We start from the raw sequence: 18,866 nt of genomic DNA on the forward strand, positions 1-18,866 counted from the left end.
CTTCACATCTTTCCACTCCTCTCCCGCCTTAAGTGGACTTACAAGGGGGCATTCCCTACTCGTCACCACAGATTTCGCTCAAATTTATAGAACATGCAGGGCCTGGCTAGAAATGAAAGTACCCGAAGTGGGAACTCCAGATGGCCAAGCGTATAGAAAATAAAAATAAAAATGTTGACGTGGCTCTCGCACCGTATAAGCCACTTACCTTAGCGCGCACGCCGAGCAGTAGTTGGCGTAGTGGTACGAGCTTGGACTAGTAATGCGACGTTCGTGGGTTCGACTCCCACGTGGAGAACATTTTTCTCAATCTTTATATTATTCATTTATTTTAATTGATTTTATTTACATATTTATTTATATGCAAAAGGCATATAGGACGTCATTTTTTTAATGAGCGCACAATTGTAGAAAATTTCGAGTTGCGAAATTTCCCAACATGTTCAAACAGAAATTATTCTTTTTTCTCCTTTATTGGCTATCTCCCCTCCTTGGTGAATGTACCATAAACGTGAATAATCATTTCGCTGTAAGATTCGTTTTCACCTGACAAGTGAAGGTTGCTCCTGGCGGCTGTACACAAACAATATATTCTTGGCGCAGGTAGAAAAAAGTCTGACAATGAAATCCCAATTTTTTACCTTTTCTATGCCTTTTGCATATAAATAAATAAAAAAATAAAATGAATTATTCACCTCTTTGCTTAATTGGAAAAAGAATAATATAAAAGATGACAGGAAAAACCAGTCTCCACACAGGGAGTCGAACCCACGACCATCGAATTACCAGTCCGAGCTCTTACCGCTACGCCAACAACTGCTCAGCATGCGCCCTAACGTAAGTGGCGTATATGGTGCGAGAGCCGCATCAACATTTTTATTTTTATTTTCTATATGCTTGGCCATCTGGAGTTCCCACTTCAGGTACTTTTACATCTAGCCAAGCCCTGCATGTTCTATAAATTTTAGCGAAATCCGCGGTGACGAGTAGGGAATGCCCCGTTGTTAGTACAATTTACAAACTTCATCATATAGGTCCGTATTGATACAGTTAAAACTAAGAAACAATGTTAGCTTTTGGTCCACCCAATCAATACACATCACTTTACAAGTGAACTACTTAATTAAAAAGTTAAAAATATTAGGGACATGTTTCGTCTCTATTTAAGACTTCATCAGTCATAAATCACGTGGTAGATTATAAAACTCGAAATTCAGAAATTGAAAAAATATGGAAGAACCCAAATGCCTTTTTAAGGACTAATTTAGAAATGTAATATATATATATATATATAATTTACACAAAATTGACCTCACTTCTTGCAAACACTTTTGTCTTCAATATTAAATGAATGGAAATGACACTCCCTATAGCTGGTTTAGACTGACCTTCGCTTTAAGTTGCTTCTTGCTATGCTACTGCGCAAGTCAGTGTCATTTACGACCTTGCTTTTTTTCAAAATGGATTATTATTACGATCTAAGTAGTCATGCAGCGCTGGTCTTTGCCATACGACGGCGGTCTCATAAGGCTTCAGATTTTTTCTACCAGAACAGCTAAATTTGAATGAAAATTCTACAAGTTAATGCTTTTAAATGTTCCGATTTGGATTTAGTACCAATCCTTTTCCGATGCCAGAATTTCAATCTCCTGAGTCAACACACTGAAACTACCAGATTCCAATAATGCTTGCAACGTTTTTCAAGTAAGATCGTTCATATTTAACTCTGCTGAAAGATCATTTGCAAGGTGTGTTATACTATCTCATTACTTATGTGTATATTTGTTCTCTTATGTTTTCTCAACAGTTAAATACATTTTGAACAATTTTAAATACGGTCAGCAACAATGGACATTGATTCCGTATGAGACGTTATGGCAGGCTTGTCAGTTTCAAATTATTTTCCACTTATTTAACATTGAAGACAAAAGCTTTTGCAAGATGCGAGGTCAATTTTGTGTAAATAATGCACTGTATATATATCTTTTGCATTTCTCAATTAGTCCTTAAAAAGGCATTTGGGTTCTTCCATTTCTTTTCAATTTCTGAATTTTGAGTTTTATAATCTACCACATGATTTATGAATGATGAAGTCTCAAATAGAGACAAAATATGTCCCTAATATTTTTAATATGTTTTTAATTAAATAGTTCACGTGTAAAGTGATGTACATTGATTGGGTGGACCAAAAGCAAACATTGTTTTTTAGTTTTAAGTGGACTTTCCAAAAACAAAAAGCATGTGTTTCTTTATTTTGAAAGGAAATTCAAAATACCAACTTTCACGTCTGTAACAGATTCAGGTTTTTTTTTTTTTTTTTGCTTTACGTCGCACCAACACGGATAGGTCTTATGGCGACGATGGGATAGGAAAGGCCTAGGAATTGGAAGAAGCGGCCGAGGCCCTAATTAAGGTACAGACCCAGCATTTGTGTGGTGTGAAAATGGGAAACCATGGAAAACCATTTTCAGGGCTGCCGACAGTGGGGCTTGAACCCACTATCTCCCGATTACTGGATACTGGCTGCACTTAAGCGACTGCAGCTATCGAGTTCGGTAAATTCAGTTTTTAAGATAAAGTATCCTCATAAACATATCTCAACTCCTTATTTTCAATCTCACACCCCTTGTGTCGATTTTCTGAAAAAAACAAATGCATGTTTCTTTATTTTTAAAGGAGATTCCAAACACTAATTTTCACGTCTGTAACATCTTCAGTTTTTGAGATATAAGTATCCTCATAAAAGTAATTCAACTTCTTTTTTACCCCACCCCCATTCATACCCATTAAGTTGATTCCCCCTCCCCAAAAATGCGTTTCTTTATTTTTAAGGGAGATTCCAAATACCAATTTTTATGTCTTTAACATCTTTCATTTTTGAGATAAGTATCCTCATACAAAGAATTAAACTAATTTTTCAATTCATTCACCCCCCTTAAGTGGATTTTTCAAAAGTCAAAAGAACACTTGTTTCTTTACTTTGAAAGAAGATTCCAAATACGTTCATGCCTCTAGCATCTTCAGTTTTTGAGATATAAGTATCATCATTGGATTTATGCCGTGTCAAGAAAATAAGGTGAAATTCTTTACGTTTCTTTACGTTACGCTCTCCATCATCAGAAGTAAATCTTGACTGTCCACGAGAAAGTCTTCTTAAACAATGACTTTTTGAAATTTAGACGTTATAATAGAAGTGGAAATGGTACGTTCATTCGTCACCAGATGGCTCCCCAGACGTGGCACAACGCTAGCACTCGAAACGGAAGCTGAACAAAACATCAGAATCAGCCTAAGATGGTCACATAACATGCGTATTTAACATATGACATTGACATAAGGCTGGAATGAAACATCTGGTGATGAACGTATGAATTAGGAAAACACCGAGGCAAAATAAAAATAGTGAAGGGACAGGGAAGGGAACTACCTACATAAATCCTTAATGGCTGGAAACCAGGTATTACTTAATTAATAGCCAGTATCCTTGTTGAAATTGTTAGGATTTCTATGATTTTCACTGCTTCCCGTATAATCCTGGACCTGTAGTGTCTAGTGTGGGTAAGAGCTCGAGCATCTTGGAACACGACATCATGACCCAAAGATAGAGCATGCTCAGCTTTGCCGATTTGTCTGGCTGGTTGAGACGAATATTACGTTCGTGTTCCTTGATACGGGTACCAATGGACCAGCATGTTTGGCCAATATACCTTACCGCAAGTACAGGGAATTTCGTATACACCAAAAGGGCAAGACAAATTTGTGAGCCATCAAATATCCAGATGGAGATGGACATGCTGAAAGTCACGTTCAAGGGTAATGGTTAGAGCAATTTGCAGATTCACAGAGCCCTGCATCCCAGAGAAATGACCAAGCAAAGCTCACAGAATGAAGAAGTGAAGGGAACGAACGAACAAATGAAGTTATTTCATTCCTGTCCTTTGACAGGCAGGCCATCAGCTAAACTAGTAGCTTTTAGGCCTTTGATTGTTAATTGTTGATTAACATGGGATGGCTTGATTTGTATCTGTTGTACATATGTTTTAATTATTGTTGTTTGACTCTGGCGCAGAGGCCGCCGGACCCCCAAGGGGGCAATGTTTTATACATTGTATTTACATTACTTACATGAGTTATAGCCAACGGCCGTAGCTGTGTTGAAACACCGGATTCCGTGAGATCTCCGAAGTTAAGCAACATTGGGCGTGGTCAAGATTTGGATGGGTTGCCACACGCTGTTGGTGGGGGTAAGGAAATGGAGGAGCAGAAAGGAACTGGCCACCCTACCGTACGTAAACTCCGGCTCAGGCACACCTCTGTGGAGATTCGGACCTGTCTTCGGGCAGAATACACCCTTACCTTACCTTACCTTACCTTACCACGAGTTATATACAATTTATATATTTATTTTGTTGTTTTTGGAATGCCTCTTGTTTGGCTCAAGTCTTTGAGTCCATTTCTTGCTGTATATTTGCGTACAGTATTTAACATAAATTTATGTCAGGTATTTCAATACAATTATATAGTCTTGCAGAATTTACATTATTTTACATACATTTATTCAATTATTTTCTTTGCTTGGTATGCCTCTTGTTTAGCTTGGGTATTTTTGTCCATTTCTTACCGTTAGTTTGTAAACAGTTGGGGTAGTACTATAGAGCATATGTTTCTTTGGAATGTCATTCATTAGTCGTAGTAGTCACTGTTAGTGGGTCAGTCAGTGTTGTGAACAATGTAATAGTAGTAGTAGTAATGTGGTATTTGATATTTTGGTCTTGTCTTGGAGGTATTTATTTATTGAATAAAGTTTCTTTATGGAATAGGATAATAATAATAATAATAATAATAATAATAATAATAATAATGATGATGATGATGATGATGATGATGATGATGATGAAAAATTATGTTGATCATCATCATGTTAATAGATTTGTAACAGTTATTCAGTGAATGATAATATTCACCGACTTTCACTCACTGTTTAGGTATTACTAGTGGTTTCACTTCACTTCACTTTCACTTGTTATTTGTGATGGCACTTGTGGTGCCTATGTTGGCCGGTACAGTAATCAGGTGATGTGTCACCGTGGCCAGGAGCATCTTGAGCTGCTATCCTTTGTGATTGTTGAGACTTTGGGACGGTGACAATGGAGTGTTGGTGGAAGTTATGTGATGGGTAGAGGGAAAAGATGAGAGTATTCAGGTGTGCGGTTGTCATTTAGGATTGTGGTGGCTGGAAGTGAGAGCGGGAGGGCTTCTCTTATTATAGGGTTGTTATGGAGGGTGCCTCTTGTCAGATACTGGAGGTGTAATTTGTGTAGGTATGACATAATTTTTGGGAAAGTGTAGTAAGGAATGAAATTGGTGGAAGGTGTGTCATAAGGTAGACGGTGTGCTGTACATATAGCATGACGGTCGAGTCTATTGAGTCTAACGTATTCACTTAAGTGGGCAGTAATCCATGTCAGGGAGGCGTAGGTTATTAAGGGTCGGATGAAAGTCTTATCAATGTTAATTACTGTATTTGTGTGGATTTTAGTCCCCAGGTGAAACCCGTCAGGGATTGAAATGCTCAGAAACGGTTAATAGCTTTTCTGTGGATATCTGCAAGGTGGTGGTTCCATTGCAGATTATTTTGAAGTTTAATTCCTAAGTATGTTAATCGGTTGGTTTCAATAAAGGATATATTATACATTGTTATGTGAACTTTGTGACATGCAGGGCAGAGACGGGATTTATTTCGGAAAACTATGAACTGGGTCTTGGCAGGATTGATGGAGATGTACCATTTGCTGAGCCAGGTTTCAAGAGTGTTCAAGTACTTCTGTAGTCTATTGTTAAGGGAGGTATAGGTAGGGCTGAAAGCTAGTATGGCAAGGTCATCAGCATATTGGTACTGCCTACTTGCCTTACATTCACAACACCACAGATAGAACTGCCAAGGTCCTCTGCAAACACAATATAAAAACCCTGTTTGGCACCGCCACTAAAACTGCTCACAGTCTGAGTAAAACCAAGGACAAATTGTCCCCACTTTTATATCCTGGTGTATCCTCATTTTAAAAATTCACCCCCCCCCCACTTTTCACCCCCTTAGCGACGGAAAATCCCAAAATCCTCCCTTAGTGAGCACCTACACCCTAATATAAAGTATCCCCAAAATTTTATTTCTTTACATCCAGTAGTTTTGGCTCGGCGATGATGAATTAGTCAGTCAGTCAGGACATGTTATTTTATATATATAGATAACAAGTAGGAAGTGAATTTAATGCAGAATAGTGCTTTGAGAACAATGATGAAGAGAATGTTCGATGAATAAATAATTTTCATTAATAGAAAGTATACTGACAAGGCATATTTAACCATAATACTACTTTAAATAATTTTAAATAAGTTTAGAAAAGTCAATACAGAAATAAATAACAGCACCTATTATGGTCAAGTTTATCGACAGTCTGATAATTAGGTTTTCGGAGATACTGAGGTGCCGGAATTTAGTCCCGCAGGAGTTCTTTTACATGCCAGTAAATCTACCGACACGAGGCTGACGTATTTGAGCACCTTCAAATACCACCAGACTGAGCCAGGATCAAACTTGCCAAGTTGGGGCCAGAAGGCCAGCGCCTCAACCATCTGAGCCACTCAGCCCGGCTATCAACAGTCTAGATCAGTCATGTGAGGAGAATTAGCGTAGATATTGAATTCTGTTAAGTTTAGTTTATTGACTTTCGTATATGGAAGGGGGGGCCTCATGCATATTTCTAAATATCACTAAAATTAATTTACTTAACCTCTATAATTTTGTATCCTTATTGAAGATTAAGAACTAAATATTAGTTTTTTTACATTAGTGAGATCTACTTTCTGCAGGTTTTGAATACCACATTAAACATTTCCTTTTAAATATCATTGAACTGCCTATGCCTCTAATCTGAGCTGGGATTCAGTTCCAAGAATGTATGGTAGCACATATAAATGAGTTGTTATATGTATTACAGTGATGAATGGGAATGGACAAGAGGGATCATGTGGATGACCAGGAGGGAGTTCTACATGAAGGAGATTAGTTAATTAAAGTCTATTCTGTGACAGTTTGGTTTGCTTGTTTGAAGAACACTGTGGAGAAGTGAAACAGCATGGCATTTACATTGTTCAGTCAATCTTAGTCATGACGGCTGAGAGAGGCAGGGGCTGATATAAGTTTGGACTGGAATAATTAATACAAATTGAGTACAAGCACAGTAAGCTCACTGTAGTCAATATGAAAGTTTTTTGCTCATACTATTATAAACTACACCTTCATAGTCAAATACAGTAGAGGTCTGCTATGACAAATACGGCATATAGTGAGAACTCCATTATAATGACAGCTTTCTCTGTCCCTTGAAAATTCCACTGTCAATATTTATGCACTCCAGCAATTATATTGAATGTGATCAATCATCTTCGGTATCGATTTTTCGCTATGTGCACTAGCGAACACTCATCGGTGATAAGGGCACAGGGATCTGGAAGTCAAGTAGGGATGACATAAAAATGTTAGTGCTGAACTGTAGAAGTATTGTAAAGAAAGAAATAGAATTAAGTAGTTTAATAGATATATACTTACGAGATATTGTAATAGGAGTTGAATCATGGCTGAGAAATGATACAATGGATGCAGAAATATTGTCGTGGAACTGGAGTGTGTATCATAGAGATAGGATAGGAATGGTAGGAGGGGGAGTATTCATTCTGGTGAAAGAAGAATTTGTAAGGTATGAAAAGGTTAAAGATGACAAACATGAAATTCTAGGTGTAAGGCTCATCTCTAAAGATAATAGGCAACTTGATGTCTTTGGAGTGTACAGACCGGGAATGGGTAGCGCTGACGCTGATTCAGAATTATTTGATAAGATAATCAGTAATGGTACAACATTTTATCATCAAGTCAGAGAGCTTTTATGGGATGATAAAGTACCCAAGAGAACGAAATTAAAATTATAAACACTATTTCATACCAATTGTAACATACGGCTAGAAATGCTGGTAACTAATAAGAGACAAGATAGTAAGATCCAAGCAGCAGAAATGAAATTTTTAAGAACATCCGTTAAAAAGACAAGAAGAGAGAAAATTCAAAATATTAAAATCAGAGAAGAGCTAAATATAGAATCATTAGTACACAAGATAAAGAAAGCCATTCTGCATGTAAAAAGAATGGGAAAGGAAAGGAAAGAAAAGGAACAGGTAGCAAGAAGGGAATTGGAAAAAGAAGTTAAGGGAAGAAGGTGGATGGATAAGATTTGGAAGGACAGAAAGGAGTGGAGGAGGCTTGTTAACCACACCCAGGTGACTGGAGTGGGACATTGATGATGATGACGATGATGATTAATCAGCTACGTGGGAAATGATATGGAAAGGAACGTGATTGTAGCGGCTGATTTCAATTTACCAAATGTCAATTGGGAAGGTAATGTGAATGACAGGAACCATGACCAACAAATGGCAAATAAGTTAATATGGGAAGGGCAGCTGATTCAGAAAGTGATGGAACAAACTCGAGGGAAGAATATACTGGATGTGCTTGTAAAATCAGATGAGCTCTACAGAGAAACTGAAGTAATAGATGGTATTAGTGATCATTAAGCTGTTTTTGACATAGTTAAAAATAAATGTGATGGAAAGGAAAGTCTTAAAAGTAGGATTATCAGGCAGTACCATATGGCTGATAAAGCAGGCATGAGGGAGTTTTAAAAAAGTAACTACGATCGGTGGAAAACGGAAAATAAAAATGTAAACAGACTCTGGGATAGGTTTAAAGCAAATGACAAGTAATGTGAAAACAGGTTTGGACCTTTAAAGATGATAAGGAATAGTAAAGACCCACCTTATTATAAAAGAGAAATAGAGAGACAAAGAAGGAGGTACAGATTGGAAATAAATAGAGTTAGAAATGGCTGTGGAAGCAAGGAGAAATTGAACGAACTTATTAGGAAACTGAATCTAGCAAAGAAGTCAGCTAAGGAACATGATGGCAAGCATAACTGGTAGTAATACAAATTTTAGTGAAAAATGGAAGGATATGTATAGGTACTTTAAGGCAGAAACAGGTTCCTGAAGGACATTCCAGGAATCATTAATGAACAAGGGGAGTGTGTATGCAAGGATCTTCAGAAGGTAGAAGTATTCAGTCAGCAGTACCGGTATGTAAAGATTGTTGGTTACAAGGATAATGTCCAGATAGAGGAGGTGACTAACACTAAAGAAATATTAAAATTTACCTATGAGAACAATGATATTTACAGTAAGATACAAAAGTTGGAAACTAGAAAAGCAGCTGGAAATGATATGGTTTCGAGAGACATACTAAGGACAATGGGTTTGGATATAGTAACATATCTGAAGTACTTATTTATTGTTTCATAAAGGAGCTATACCAAATGAATGGAGAGTTGCTATATTAGCCCCTGTGTTTAAAGGAAAGGTTGATAGACATAAAGCTGAAAATTACAGGCCAGTCAGTCTGGCAAAGCTTTGGGAAAGTATTCTTTCTGATTATATTAGACATGTTTGCAAAATTAATAGCTGGTTCGATAGAAGGCAATTCAGGTTTAGGAAAGGTTTCCACTGAAGCTCATCTTGTAGGATTCCAGCAAGATAAAGCAGATAAATTGGATCCAGGAGGTCAAATGGACTGTATCACGATTGACCTATCTAAGGCATTTGATAGGGTAGATCATGGGAGACTACTGGCAAAAATGAGTGCGACTGGGCTAGACAAAAGAGTGACTGAATGGGTGGCTATATTTCTAGAAAATATATAGCTCCAACGGCACGAGCGCAATGGACTTACAATTCTGCAAAGGACACAACATTACAATAGCAAACTAACAAAGAATGTGGACTTCGGCCGTTTCTTGTTGGGTAATTTCCACAGGAGACTCGGTTTCTTGAATCACTGAGGGTCTTATATTCAGCTGTTGTTTCCAGTTTCCTTGTTGTCCGCTACCTTTATCAATGGATGCATGCCATCACTTCGCTCAAAATATGTGGCTTGTTGTATTTGTGCATCAAGAATGAGTGCCATTTTTTCCGTGAGCGTACAGGTTAATTCTTCCATTTTATTTTTTAGTTTGTCACAGGACTGTTTATTTTCTGCAATGGTTTGTTTAATATCTTTTCTCATAACCTTTAGCGCTTTCCATGATTTATCTCTTCCGTTACAGTTAGTTTTATTTGTTGTTCTAGTGCTCCCTCTTCTAGAGAAGATGTATTGATACCATATGTGTCTAATAATATTCTACATTTATTACACATCCATAGTAAACTTCCCTTTTTATTTCCGAGAATGCTGTATTCTGTGGTTGTGATGGAAGTACAATCCTTATGGTACCACTTCTTACAGTTTCCGTCACAACCAATGGTGTTGCTATCGTTCTCCTTGTCAAAGGGTTTCTCATATTGAGGACAATTTTCTGAATTGGAATTGATTGGCATACTTGCAGTTTGTATTTTATAGTTACACGTCCACTAATTAATGATTCACCAGGCTCACTGTAGTACACGTATTATCAATGTTAAATCAGTAAATATAGACTGGTCGTAATTGTTTATGAAATCTGCAAAAATTGAACACACGATCATATTCTCTTTATGATCGGTAGATGCTGTTAGTTGTCCACCCGAGGTTATGAACTTCAAACTGACTAGCGGAGTTGAATATCTTGCTTTGACAAACGGTTACTCTTTGGCAATAATTTCAATATATCTAAATAACTCCTGTGAGGCTCTAATTAACAACTAACTATTAAATTTAGCCTAGATAACACTATCAGCAATAGAAGAAATTTTTTTTTTTTTTTTTTTGCTATTTGCTTTACGTCGCACTGACACAGTTAGGTCTTATGGCGACGATGGGATAGGAAAGGACTAGGAATGGGAAGGTAGCGGCCGTGGCCTTAATTAAGGTACAGCCCCAGCATTTGTCTGGTGTGAAAATGGGGAACCACAGGAAACCATCTTCAGGGCTGCCGACAGTGGGGTTTGAACCCACTATCTCCCGGATGCAAGCTCACAGCTGCATGCCCCTAACCACACGGCCAACTCGCCAGGTATAGAAAAAAACTAACAGCATTGCACTTAGCAATTAAGCATTTATATTTATCGTGAAAATAGCAATAATCATATGCTAAAAGTGTACACACAAGTCACTTCCAAAGGTTCGAAATTAAATTCCCTTTCAACACTGCATTTATTTTTATCACTGCGGAATATGATTCCTTTCACACTTCCATATCACCAAAATGCCTTTCACTATTTTCCTATTTTCCTGACTAAAAAATGAAGCAAAGTAAATCTAACGTACATAACCTACCAGCAGAACTACGCAATGCATTTTTTAAAATTTTTAAAATATATCTCTGAGCTTGGTTATATCTTCAATCACCAAACACACATGATATTTATTACACTGACTGGATCACTCACACAAATAATTAAGTATTTTTACTATGAAATAACTACTTTTTCCCTATAAAAATGCAGAGCACCATCAACAGCTGACCGTTCCGAGAGCGCCCACCTATATAACAGAGACTTGATCTACAAATATCAGAATATTCTTTCCGGTCTAACTGCGAGCATAGCTCACAGCTGCCGAAAGGCATAGCCCTTAGTAAGGTTTGACAATTCACTAAAAGTCGAGAACGAGCTATGCACGCATTCTGGTGTTTCTTCAAGTATTAGTTACGAGAGTATTTAAGCAGATGGCAGTATTATATGTCTAAGTCAGAGAATTTATGATATTTTCGATCAGCATGCATCAGTAGATGTTGTCACTCAGTGAGCTCTAAGACATGGCTTCTCGCGGCAAACATGTGCATTTACAAGTCATTAATCTCATATGTGGTCCATATTGACGACAGTGATTACATATAATTTTTTTAAAAATATTTGTTTAATGTCAACCTAGTCAGTTGACATTTAACAAATATTTTTTTAAAATTATATGTAAACATGTGCATGTCGAAAGTGATATTTTCAATATATTATGATATGTTATAAGTTTATGCGCAAATGAACATATTATTGACGTATGAATTTGAAATAACTTCTTACATTTCATTATGACTGGAGTTCGTTTTACGGCCTAGCGCATGTTACAAGTAACAACTCTAGATAATAACCACATTAAACGTGGAAAGTATTGAATTGGTGGTTTTTTATTAAATTATCCTTGGTATCTATGCCTAGCGCATGTTCCCGCGTATTTCATACTTGCGTGAATATGTAAGATTGTCTACATATTACTAAAGTTGTCTGTTTAGAAGACTGTACTTTCTCTTTCTCAGAAGTCTTTTGTAGTAAATGGAACAATAATATTACATTTGAGTAACTTTTGACAAAATTTATCCATTAAAATAAAATTTCATAAGAGCTCCCATTTTCATTATTGTAATTATTACTATTATTATTGAAAAAATATCATTTTTATATCGTACTCATTATTATTGTTGTTTTGTAATTGCAATTCACATTTTATATCAGCAAAATTGGGTAAATATAGCAGTATTTCAGAAAACTGTACTTGCTTAGTTATCCGTCAGACCTTTCCTCCATTCGCAAAACATGGTATAATATATTAAAAAATTTAAAATATCATGTGATAGTTGACATGATACAAACAGCGTTTAAAAAATTTAGATGCTCAAACAAGCACAAAGATAAAAGAATCGTGCAAATATCTCCTACAGGTACAGCATGTAATGTTTTAAAAATCCTTAAAAATGCCCAGTCCAGAACGTTTGTTAGGGATATTAAGGCCCAGACTGGAATGAGTTAACTATCTTGAAAGTAAAACACTGTACATTCTCTTGAACTCCTTAAAATTTGCAAAGCTATTGTATTATTTATTTAAAGAAATTATTATGTTTGTGATATGTGCAACAGACCTTAAAGTGCTATACAAAATACAGTGACTGGTATCTAGGCCTATACAAATGTAAAACCTGTAGAAGATAAAACTTTGTATAATAACCTGACTTTGTAAGTATTTTACCAATAAAATTACAGATGTTTAAACAAAGATGCGAATATTATTTCCTATTTCCGCAACCCAATATTGTATACTGTCATTAATTTTTTTTTTTAATTTACAAAGGTATTATTTATTTAACAAAATTACCGGTACCAGTATTACCGTACCTTTGTGATAGGTGGAATCGATCTTAAAGTGCTATACGTAATACTCTGTCTATTACCTAGGCCTATATTAATGTAAAAACTTCAGAAGGTGCAATTTTGTATAATAACCTGTCTTTAGAAGCATTTTACTACAAAATTACAGATTTTTAAACATAAAAGGGAATATTACTTTCTATTTCCCCCAAATTAATTTAAATTTCAATTAAATTAAACTCTGCGAGTAAGAAATGATGTGGAGGTTCCAACAATGAAACTATCAACCACATCAGGAAGGACACCTGGAATATCACACTTTCACCACCACTGAAAGAGACACACATACAAATATTACTACTGGTAATTAAGAGGTTAAGATGCCATAAATCTGGTAAAATTAGGAATCATTACAGATATTTACTTCAAACTAAAATTATATCTGATTAAAAAAACTTACCTCAGACGATTACCATTTTCTAGGCACAGAAGCATTTCTTTGAATACTACTTTTATATCTGGTACGTCCTCCACATCAGATCCATCTGCTTCTGCAATGAGCATCACATGCAATCAAACAGATGAATGGCAGTGACTCACACTACTGCAAAAGCTGTGAGATTACAAAACAGCACAGAAGGATACTAAACAATCATGTTAACCCCAAGCAGCTTTATGTAGACTCTCCAAATTCATATAGAAATCATGACAACTTTCCTGGTGAAATCATATGTAACATTACATGACACAACAGTGTTCTCCCCAGAAATTTTCTTTACCTGGGTGGCAGGAATGAGTAGCCGGGCGGGGAATACAACGTAAAAAATAAATATGATAAAATTTCAACTTATTCCGCTCAGGCCATTAACAATAATATTAGACAGGTAAACATTAACTGCAAAAATTAACTATTTTAGTGTTATAACAAAGAAGATGTAACAGAGTAGTTTGAATTTCTAGTGTTCTACTGCTCGTTCATAATCACTCAGTTGCTGTGAAGAACCAGACGGGTTTGTTACGTCCCGCGGAATTGAGTGCTCACATGCGATTCCACGCTAATCCAGACACCGCTCACGCACGACACTACGTGATAAGCTGAACTCCAATGTAACTTGCGCAATTATGCTGACAATAATGATTTTTCATTTAAATAAACAGTTTTACAATGTTTACATTTTAATTTGGAACACATGACTGAAATATGTGTAGCTTCCGTAGCTTAGGTGGCAGCAGGCCAGCCTCTCACCACTGTGTTCCGTGGTTCAAATCCCGGTCACTCCATGTGAGATTTGTGCTGGACAAAGCGGAGGCGGGGCAGCTTTTTCTTTGGGTACTCCAGTTTTCCCTGTCATCTTTCATTCCAGCAACACTCTCCACTATCCTTAGTTTTTAATGACTGAAATATATATTAATATTACGTAAACCGAGCGAGTAAGGAGCGCGCAGCTGTGAGCTTGCATTCGGGAAATAGTGGGTTCAAACTCCAGTGTCGGCAGCACTGAAGATGGTTTCTGTAGTTTCCCATTTTCACACCAGGTAAATGCTGGGGCTGTACCTTAATTAAGGCCACGGCTGCTTTCTTCCCACTCCTAGCACTTTCCTATCCCATCGTCGCCATAAGAACTATCTGCGTCGGTGTGATGTAAAGCAACTTGAAATATTATGTAACTAGCAGATATCTAGGTTATGATAGCTGGGCAGTCAGTGAAAACGGCTGGGCGGTGTGCCCATTAGAAAGGGAGAACACTGAACAACTGTGATGGTGTATGCCATTTTGTTTAAGGGTCTAGGGAGGGGCAAGTTAGCTTGGCCCCACCACCTGCTTGCTCTAGGCAACTAAACAGGAACAAGTCAGGTGTGCAAGGCCAGCCCTTCTCTGTGATCGCTCTATCCTCTCACAGGAAGTCTCCAAACAATACGAAAAAGACCTGGAAGGTAAACCCAGATCATTTCAAATCGAGAGTATTCTAGAGACTTCCCATTTCAAGACGTATCTCAAGGCGCCAACTTTCCTAATTAAGGTGGACCGGACGAGGTCCAGGAGTTCAGTTCAGTCAGCCAGTGGACAGTGTCAGTAGAGTGTGACAGTCGAGTGAGTACAGTCAGTGCTGTGAAGTGAGTGCTCTGTCCGTGTTCAGGTGCTGTGAAGAAGTGAGCCTTGTGTCACTGGTGCTGTGTGGGAGGGTTTGGCGAAGGATCATCAAGGGACAGCGAACGAAGATTGTTGTGAGTGTATGACCAGTGGACAAGGTTCAGTGGTTGTGGCAGACAGTGTACAACGTATGGAATTGGGAGACTGTGTAGTGTGTGAGCTGTGAACTGTGTGGCTGTGTTAATGTACAGTGAGTATAACTGTGGAACTGTATAAGTGACAGTAGCGCAGTCAGTGTGTAATGTGTAGCTAGTGTGTTAATGTTAACTTGCAAGTGTTAGAGTGAACCAATGTGAATGAGTTAGCAAGAGCAGGGAGAGTACAAACTGGTGTAACTCTCTGTGTAGTGTGTAAGAATTTGCAGGGGGGGGAAATCAGACATAAAATTTAAATATTATCATTTGTTGTATTTATTTCCTACCCACTGTCATGTTACAATATAAAATGTTCAAATTACAAAAATGTTATGTTGACAAACACATATATGAAATAGAAAAGTATGTTACCCAGAAGTTAAAGCAGGAACATTGCTTATCCCTTTTCCACCTAACCCACAAGATCACACAGGTGAGTTAAAAAAAAAAATTCTCTTGGTGTGTTAACCCAGACTGCAATGATTGTGCAGGTCATGCAGACTGTGCTTCTATTGTTTCTGTTGTTCTGGCTTGCCAGCAGGAGCAGGAGCAGGAGTTGATGCAAAAGTAAGTACGACCTAAGCTACTGCCATCAAAACTGTAGAATTGGCCCACAATGGGAGATTTATGTGCACTCTACAGTAGTGCCTTATCTGTAGCTTAGATCCTTTCCAACTGAACAAATATGACCTAGACCACCACAGTTCAGCCAGTAAAAGGATCAAATGCAAAATCGGTAGGCTGTGGGTTCTGATCCCACTGGTGTCCAGTTGGCCATTTGTGTTCTGTATTTAACTGCTCTTTAGTACATACTGTTTGTACTTAACATGACTTAATACATTTGAAGTTTATTTCAAGTATGTGGAACATCTTCATACAGCTTTTTTTTCCTATTTGTTTTACGTCGCACCGACACAGATAGGTCTTTTGGCGAAGATAGGATAGGAAAGGCCTAGGAAGTGGAAGGAAGCGGCCGTGGCCTTAAGGTACAGCCCCGGCATTTGCCTGATGTAAAAATGGGAAACCACGGAAAACCATCTTCAGGGCTGCCAACAGTGGGGCTCGAACCCACTATCTCCTTATTACTGGATACTGGCCGCACTTAAGCGACTGCAGCTATCGAGCTCGGTTTCATACACCTCGTAGCAGAAAACTGGTACATACTGTATGTCTTTAAAAATAATAATTTTACAGCCAATCAGTACTATTTAATATTATTCATTTAAGCATTTATGTTTCACCTTGGTTAAAGGCTTCTTCATTGTATAATTATTAAATAATATTGATTGGCTGTAAGATCATTTACTTTAAAAAAAAAGATTCATTAATGAATACCGTTCAACATTACTTTCTTTTTCTATTACATATTATGTCACTTAAGCCCTATGTCTATATTCTCTTTTAACATTTCTATGATACAGACAAGGCTGCAACATTACTGATGTCCGTTTCTTATGCAACCATTATAATGACATGCCAAGTCATGGGATAGCAGTATTTAAAGGTAATAGTTGGTGGTACCATCGCACCGTGATGTCTTGGAAGTGCCCAGACCTGTATCAGGTGTGATCTGACATCTCAAGAGTGAGTGTAAATACCAGCTGTGCTGAAAGAAATGACATCATTTCTGTACTGTAAAGTCAATATGGAACAGTTATGAGATTCTTAAATTGCAATTCAGCTGTGCAATGTGAATTATAGTCTTCCGAACAGGGAATGATAGCGAGGGCCAGATGGATGGAACATTCCATTGTTGAAGTTGTGCAGATATTTAACATTCCTCAACTGACGGTGTCACATGTGTATCGGGAATACCTCGTGGAAGGCATTATCATTCACAGTTAACAGCACAGTGGCCGACCACAGATGCTTAATGATCGCAATTAGTGGTGTTGTCTGGCTAGAATTGAGCATGGTAACAGACAAGACATACTGGCTGAAATTATATCTGTATTCAATGCAGGAGTGCATATCTGACAGGTCAGTGCAGCATTCTTGAATACCACAACACCGTGCACAGCATCTCACCTGGATGAATGATGTTGCTAAACAGACACTGGAAAACACAAAATATAGCTTCGTCCAATGAGTCACCATGTCAGTTGTTTTGAGACGATAGCAGGGTTCAGATAAGACATAGGCGCCATGAAGTCATGGGCCCCAGTTGTCAATAAGGCAGCATACAGGCTGGTGGAAGCTGCATAATGGCATGGGGTGTGTTCACGTGGCATGGGCTGATCCAAGTGAACAGGTCGTTGACCAGTGACTGCCACGTTGAATTGCTAGGTGTCCACTTGTAGCCCTTCATGGACTTTGAGATCAGGCCCAAGTCATCCAGACATGGTTTGAGGAGCATTCTGGAGCATTTCAACAACTGCTGTAGCCACTTTCTTAATCTGATATGAACCCTGTTGAGCATTTGTGTGGACATGGTGGTGAGGTCAATTCACACCCAAGACATAGCAGGAAGCTATAGGTAAATATCCAAACAGCAAGGGTCAGAATCTCTCCACAGGTGTTTCTTCTACTTGTGAAATTCATACAACAATGGGTTGCTGCACTCTGTCAAGATAGAGGAGGGTTACATGACACTAGACTCCTATCCTGTGTCAGTGAATATCACGTTACAAAATTATTATTCTTTCAAATGTAATAAGTTATAAATACACATTTTGGTCTATTTGACCTTCAGCTATAAATGTAATATGTTTTTTAAATAAATTGTTGTTGTTGTTGTTGTTGTTGTCGTCGTCGTCGTCGTTGTTGTTGTTGTTGTTGAAACATGAAGGTCAAATAGACTGAAACATGTACTAGTACATGTAATTATAACTTGTTACATACTGAAAGGTGGAAAATATAATATATTCCATTTAAAGAAATAATCATTTTATTATTCAAAGTCAATACAGAACCAATATGATATCCATCAATTGCAATATCATGTTATGTTCCTGCAGAAGCAAAGAACAAATTCTCACATGCCATGGTAACAATAAAGATGTGTGCCATATTACAGAAAATATATTAATAAGTGAAGTTGAATATCTCTCCATTGACATGCACAACATCCCAAACAAAACATGATCATTAATGTTCATTCCACCATCTCGAGGCTCTTATGGGACTATCCGTACTTCACTAAATACTGAGGCAGGAAAGTGTATTGTCACATTTATTGTTTACAACCATGATGGTAGCAAAAGTACCATACAAAAGTAGAAGAATAAACACAATGTTATTTGCTTATGATGATATGTTTCTGGAGAACCAGGATCAGTTCGATGCTGAAAATGGGAAGACTGAAGAATGAGCACTGAGTAAAGGCAAGACAAAGGAGATAACTGACAGCGATAAACAACAGAGACAACAAGTTTGAATTGTGAAAAACTTTTACTTGAGTAGTGGATTAATGAAGGATTCAG

At 37.5% G+C, this 18,866-nt stretch overlaps 1 protein-coding gene across 1 annotated transcript in view; it reads right to left on the reverse strand.

The window, feature by feature from the left end:
• LOC136858828 (tubulin polyglutamylase TTLL5) overlaps positions 1-18,866 on the reverse strand; it is a 463,915-nt gene that overhangs the window by 91,030 nt on the left and 354,019 nt on the right. Inside the window, exon 10 of the mRNA XM_067138637.2 lies at positions 13,619-13,709. Within this exon, the coding sequence (XP_066994738.1) occupies positions 13,619-13,709 (91 nt within the window). The remainder of the gene's footprint in view (positions 1-13,618; positions 13,710-18,866) is intronic.

Source organism: Anabrus simplex, chromosome 1 (assembly GCF_040414725.1).
Source record: "Anabrus simplex isolate iqAnaSimp1 chromosome 1, ASM4041472v1, whole genome shotgun sequence".
Lineage (NCBI taxonomy): Eukaryota > Metazoa > Arthropoda > Insecta > Orthoptera > Tettigoniidae > Anabrus > Anabrus simplex.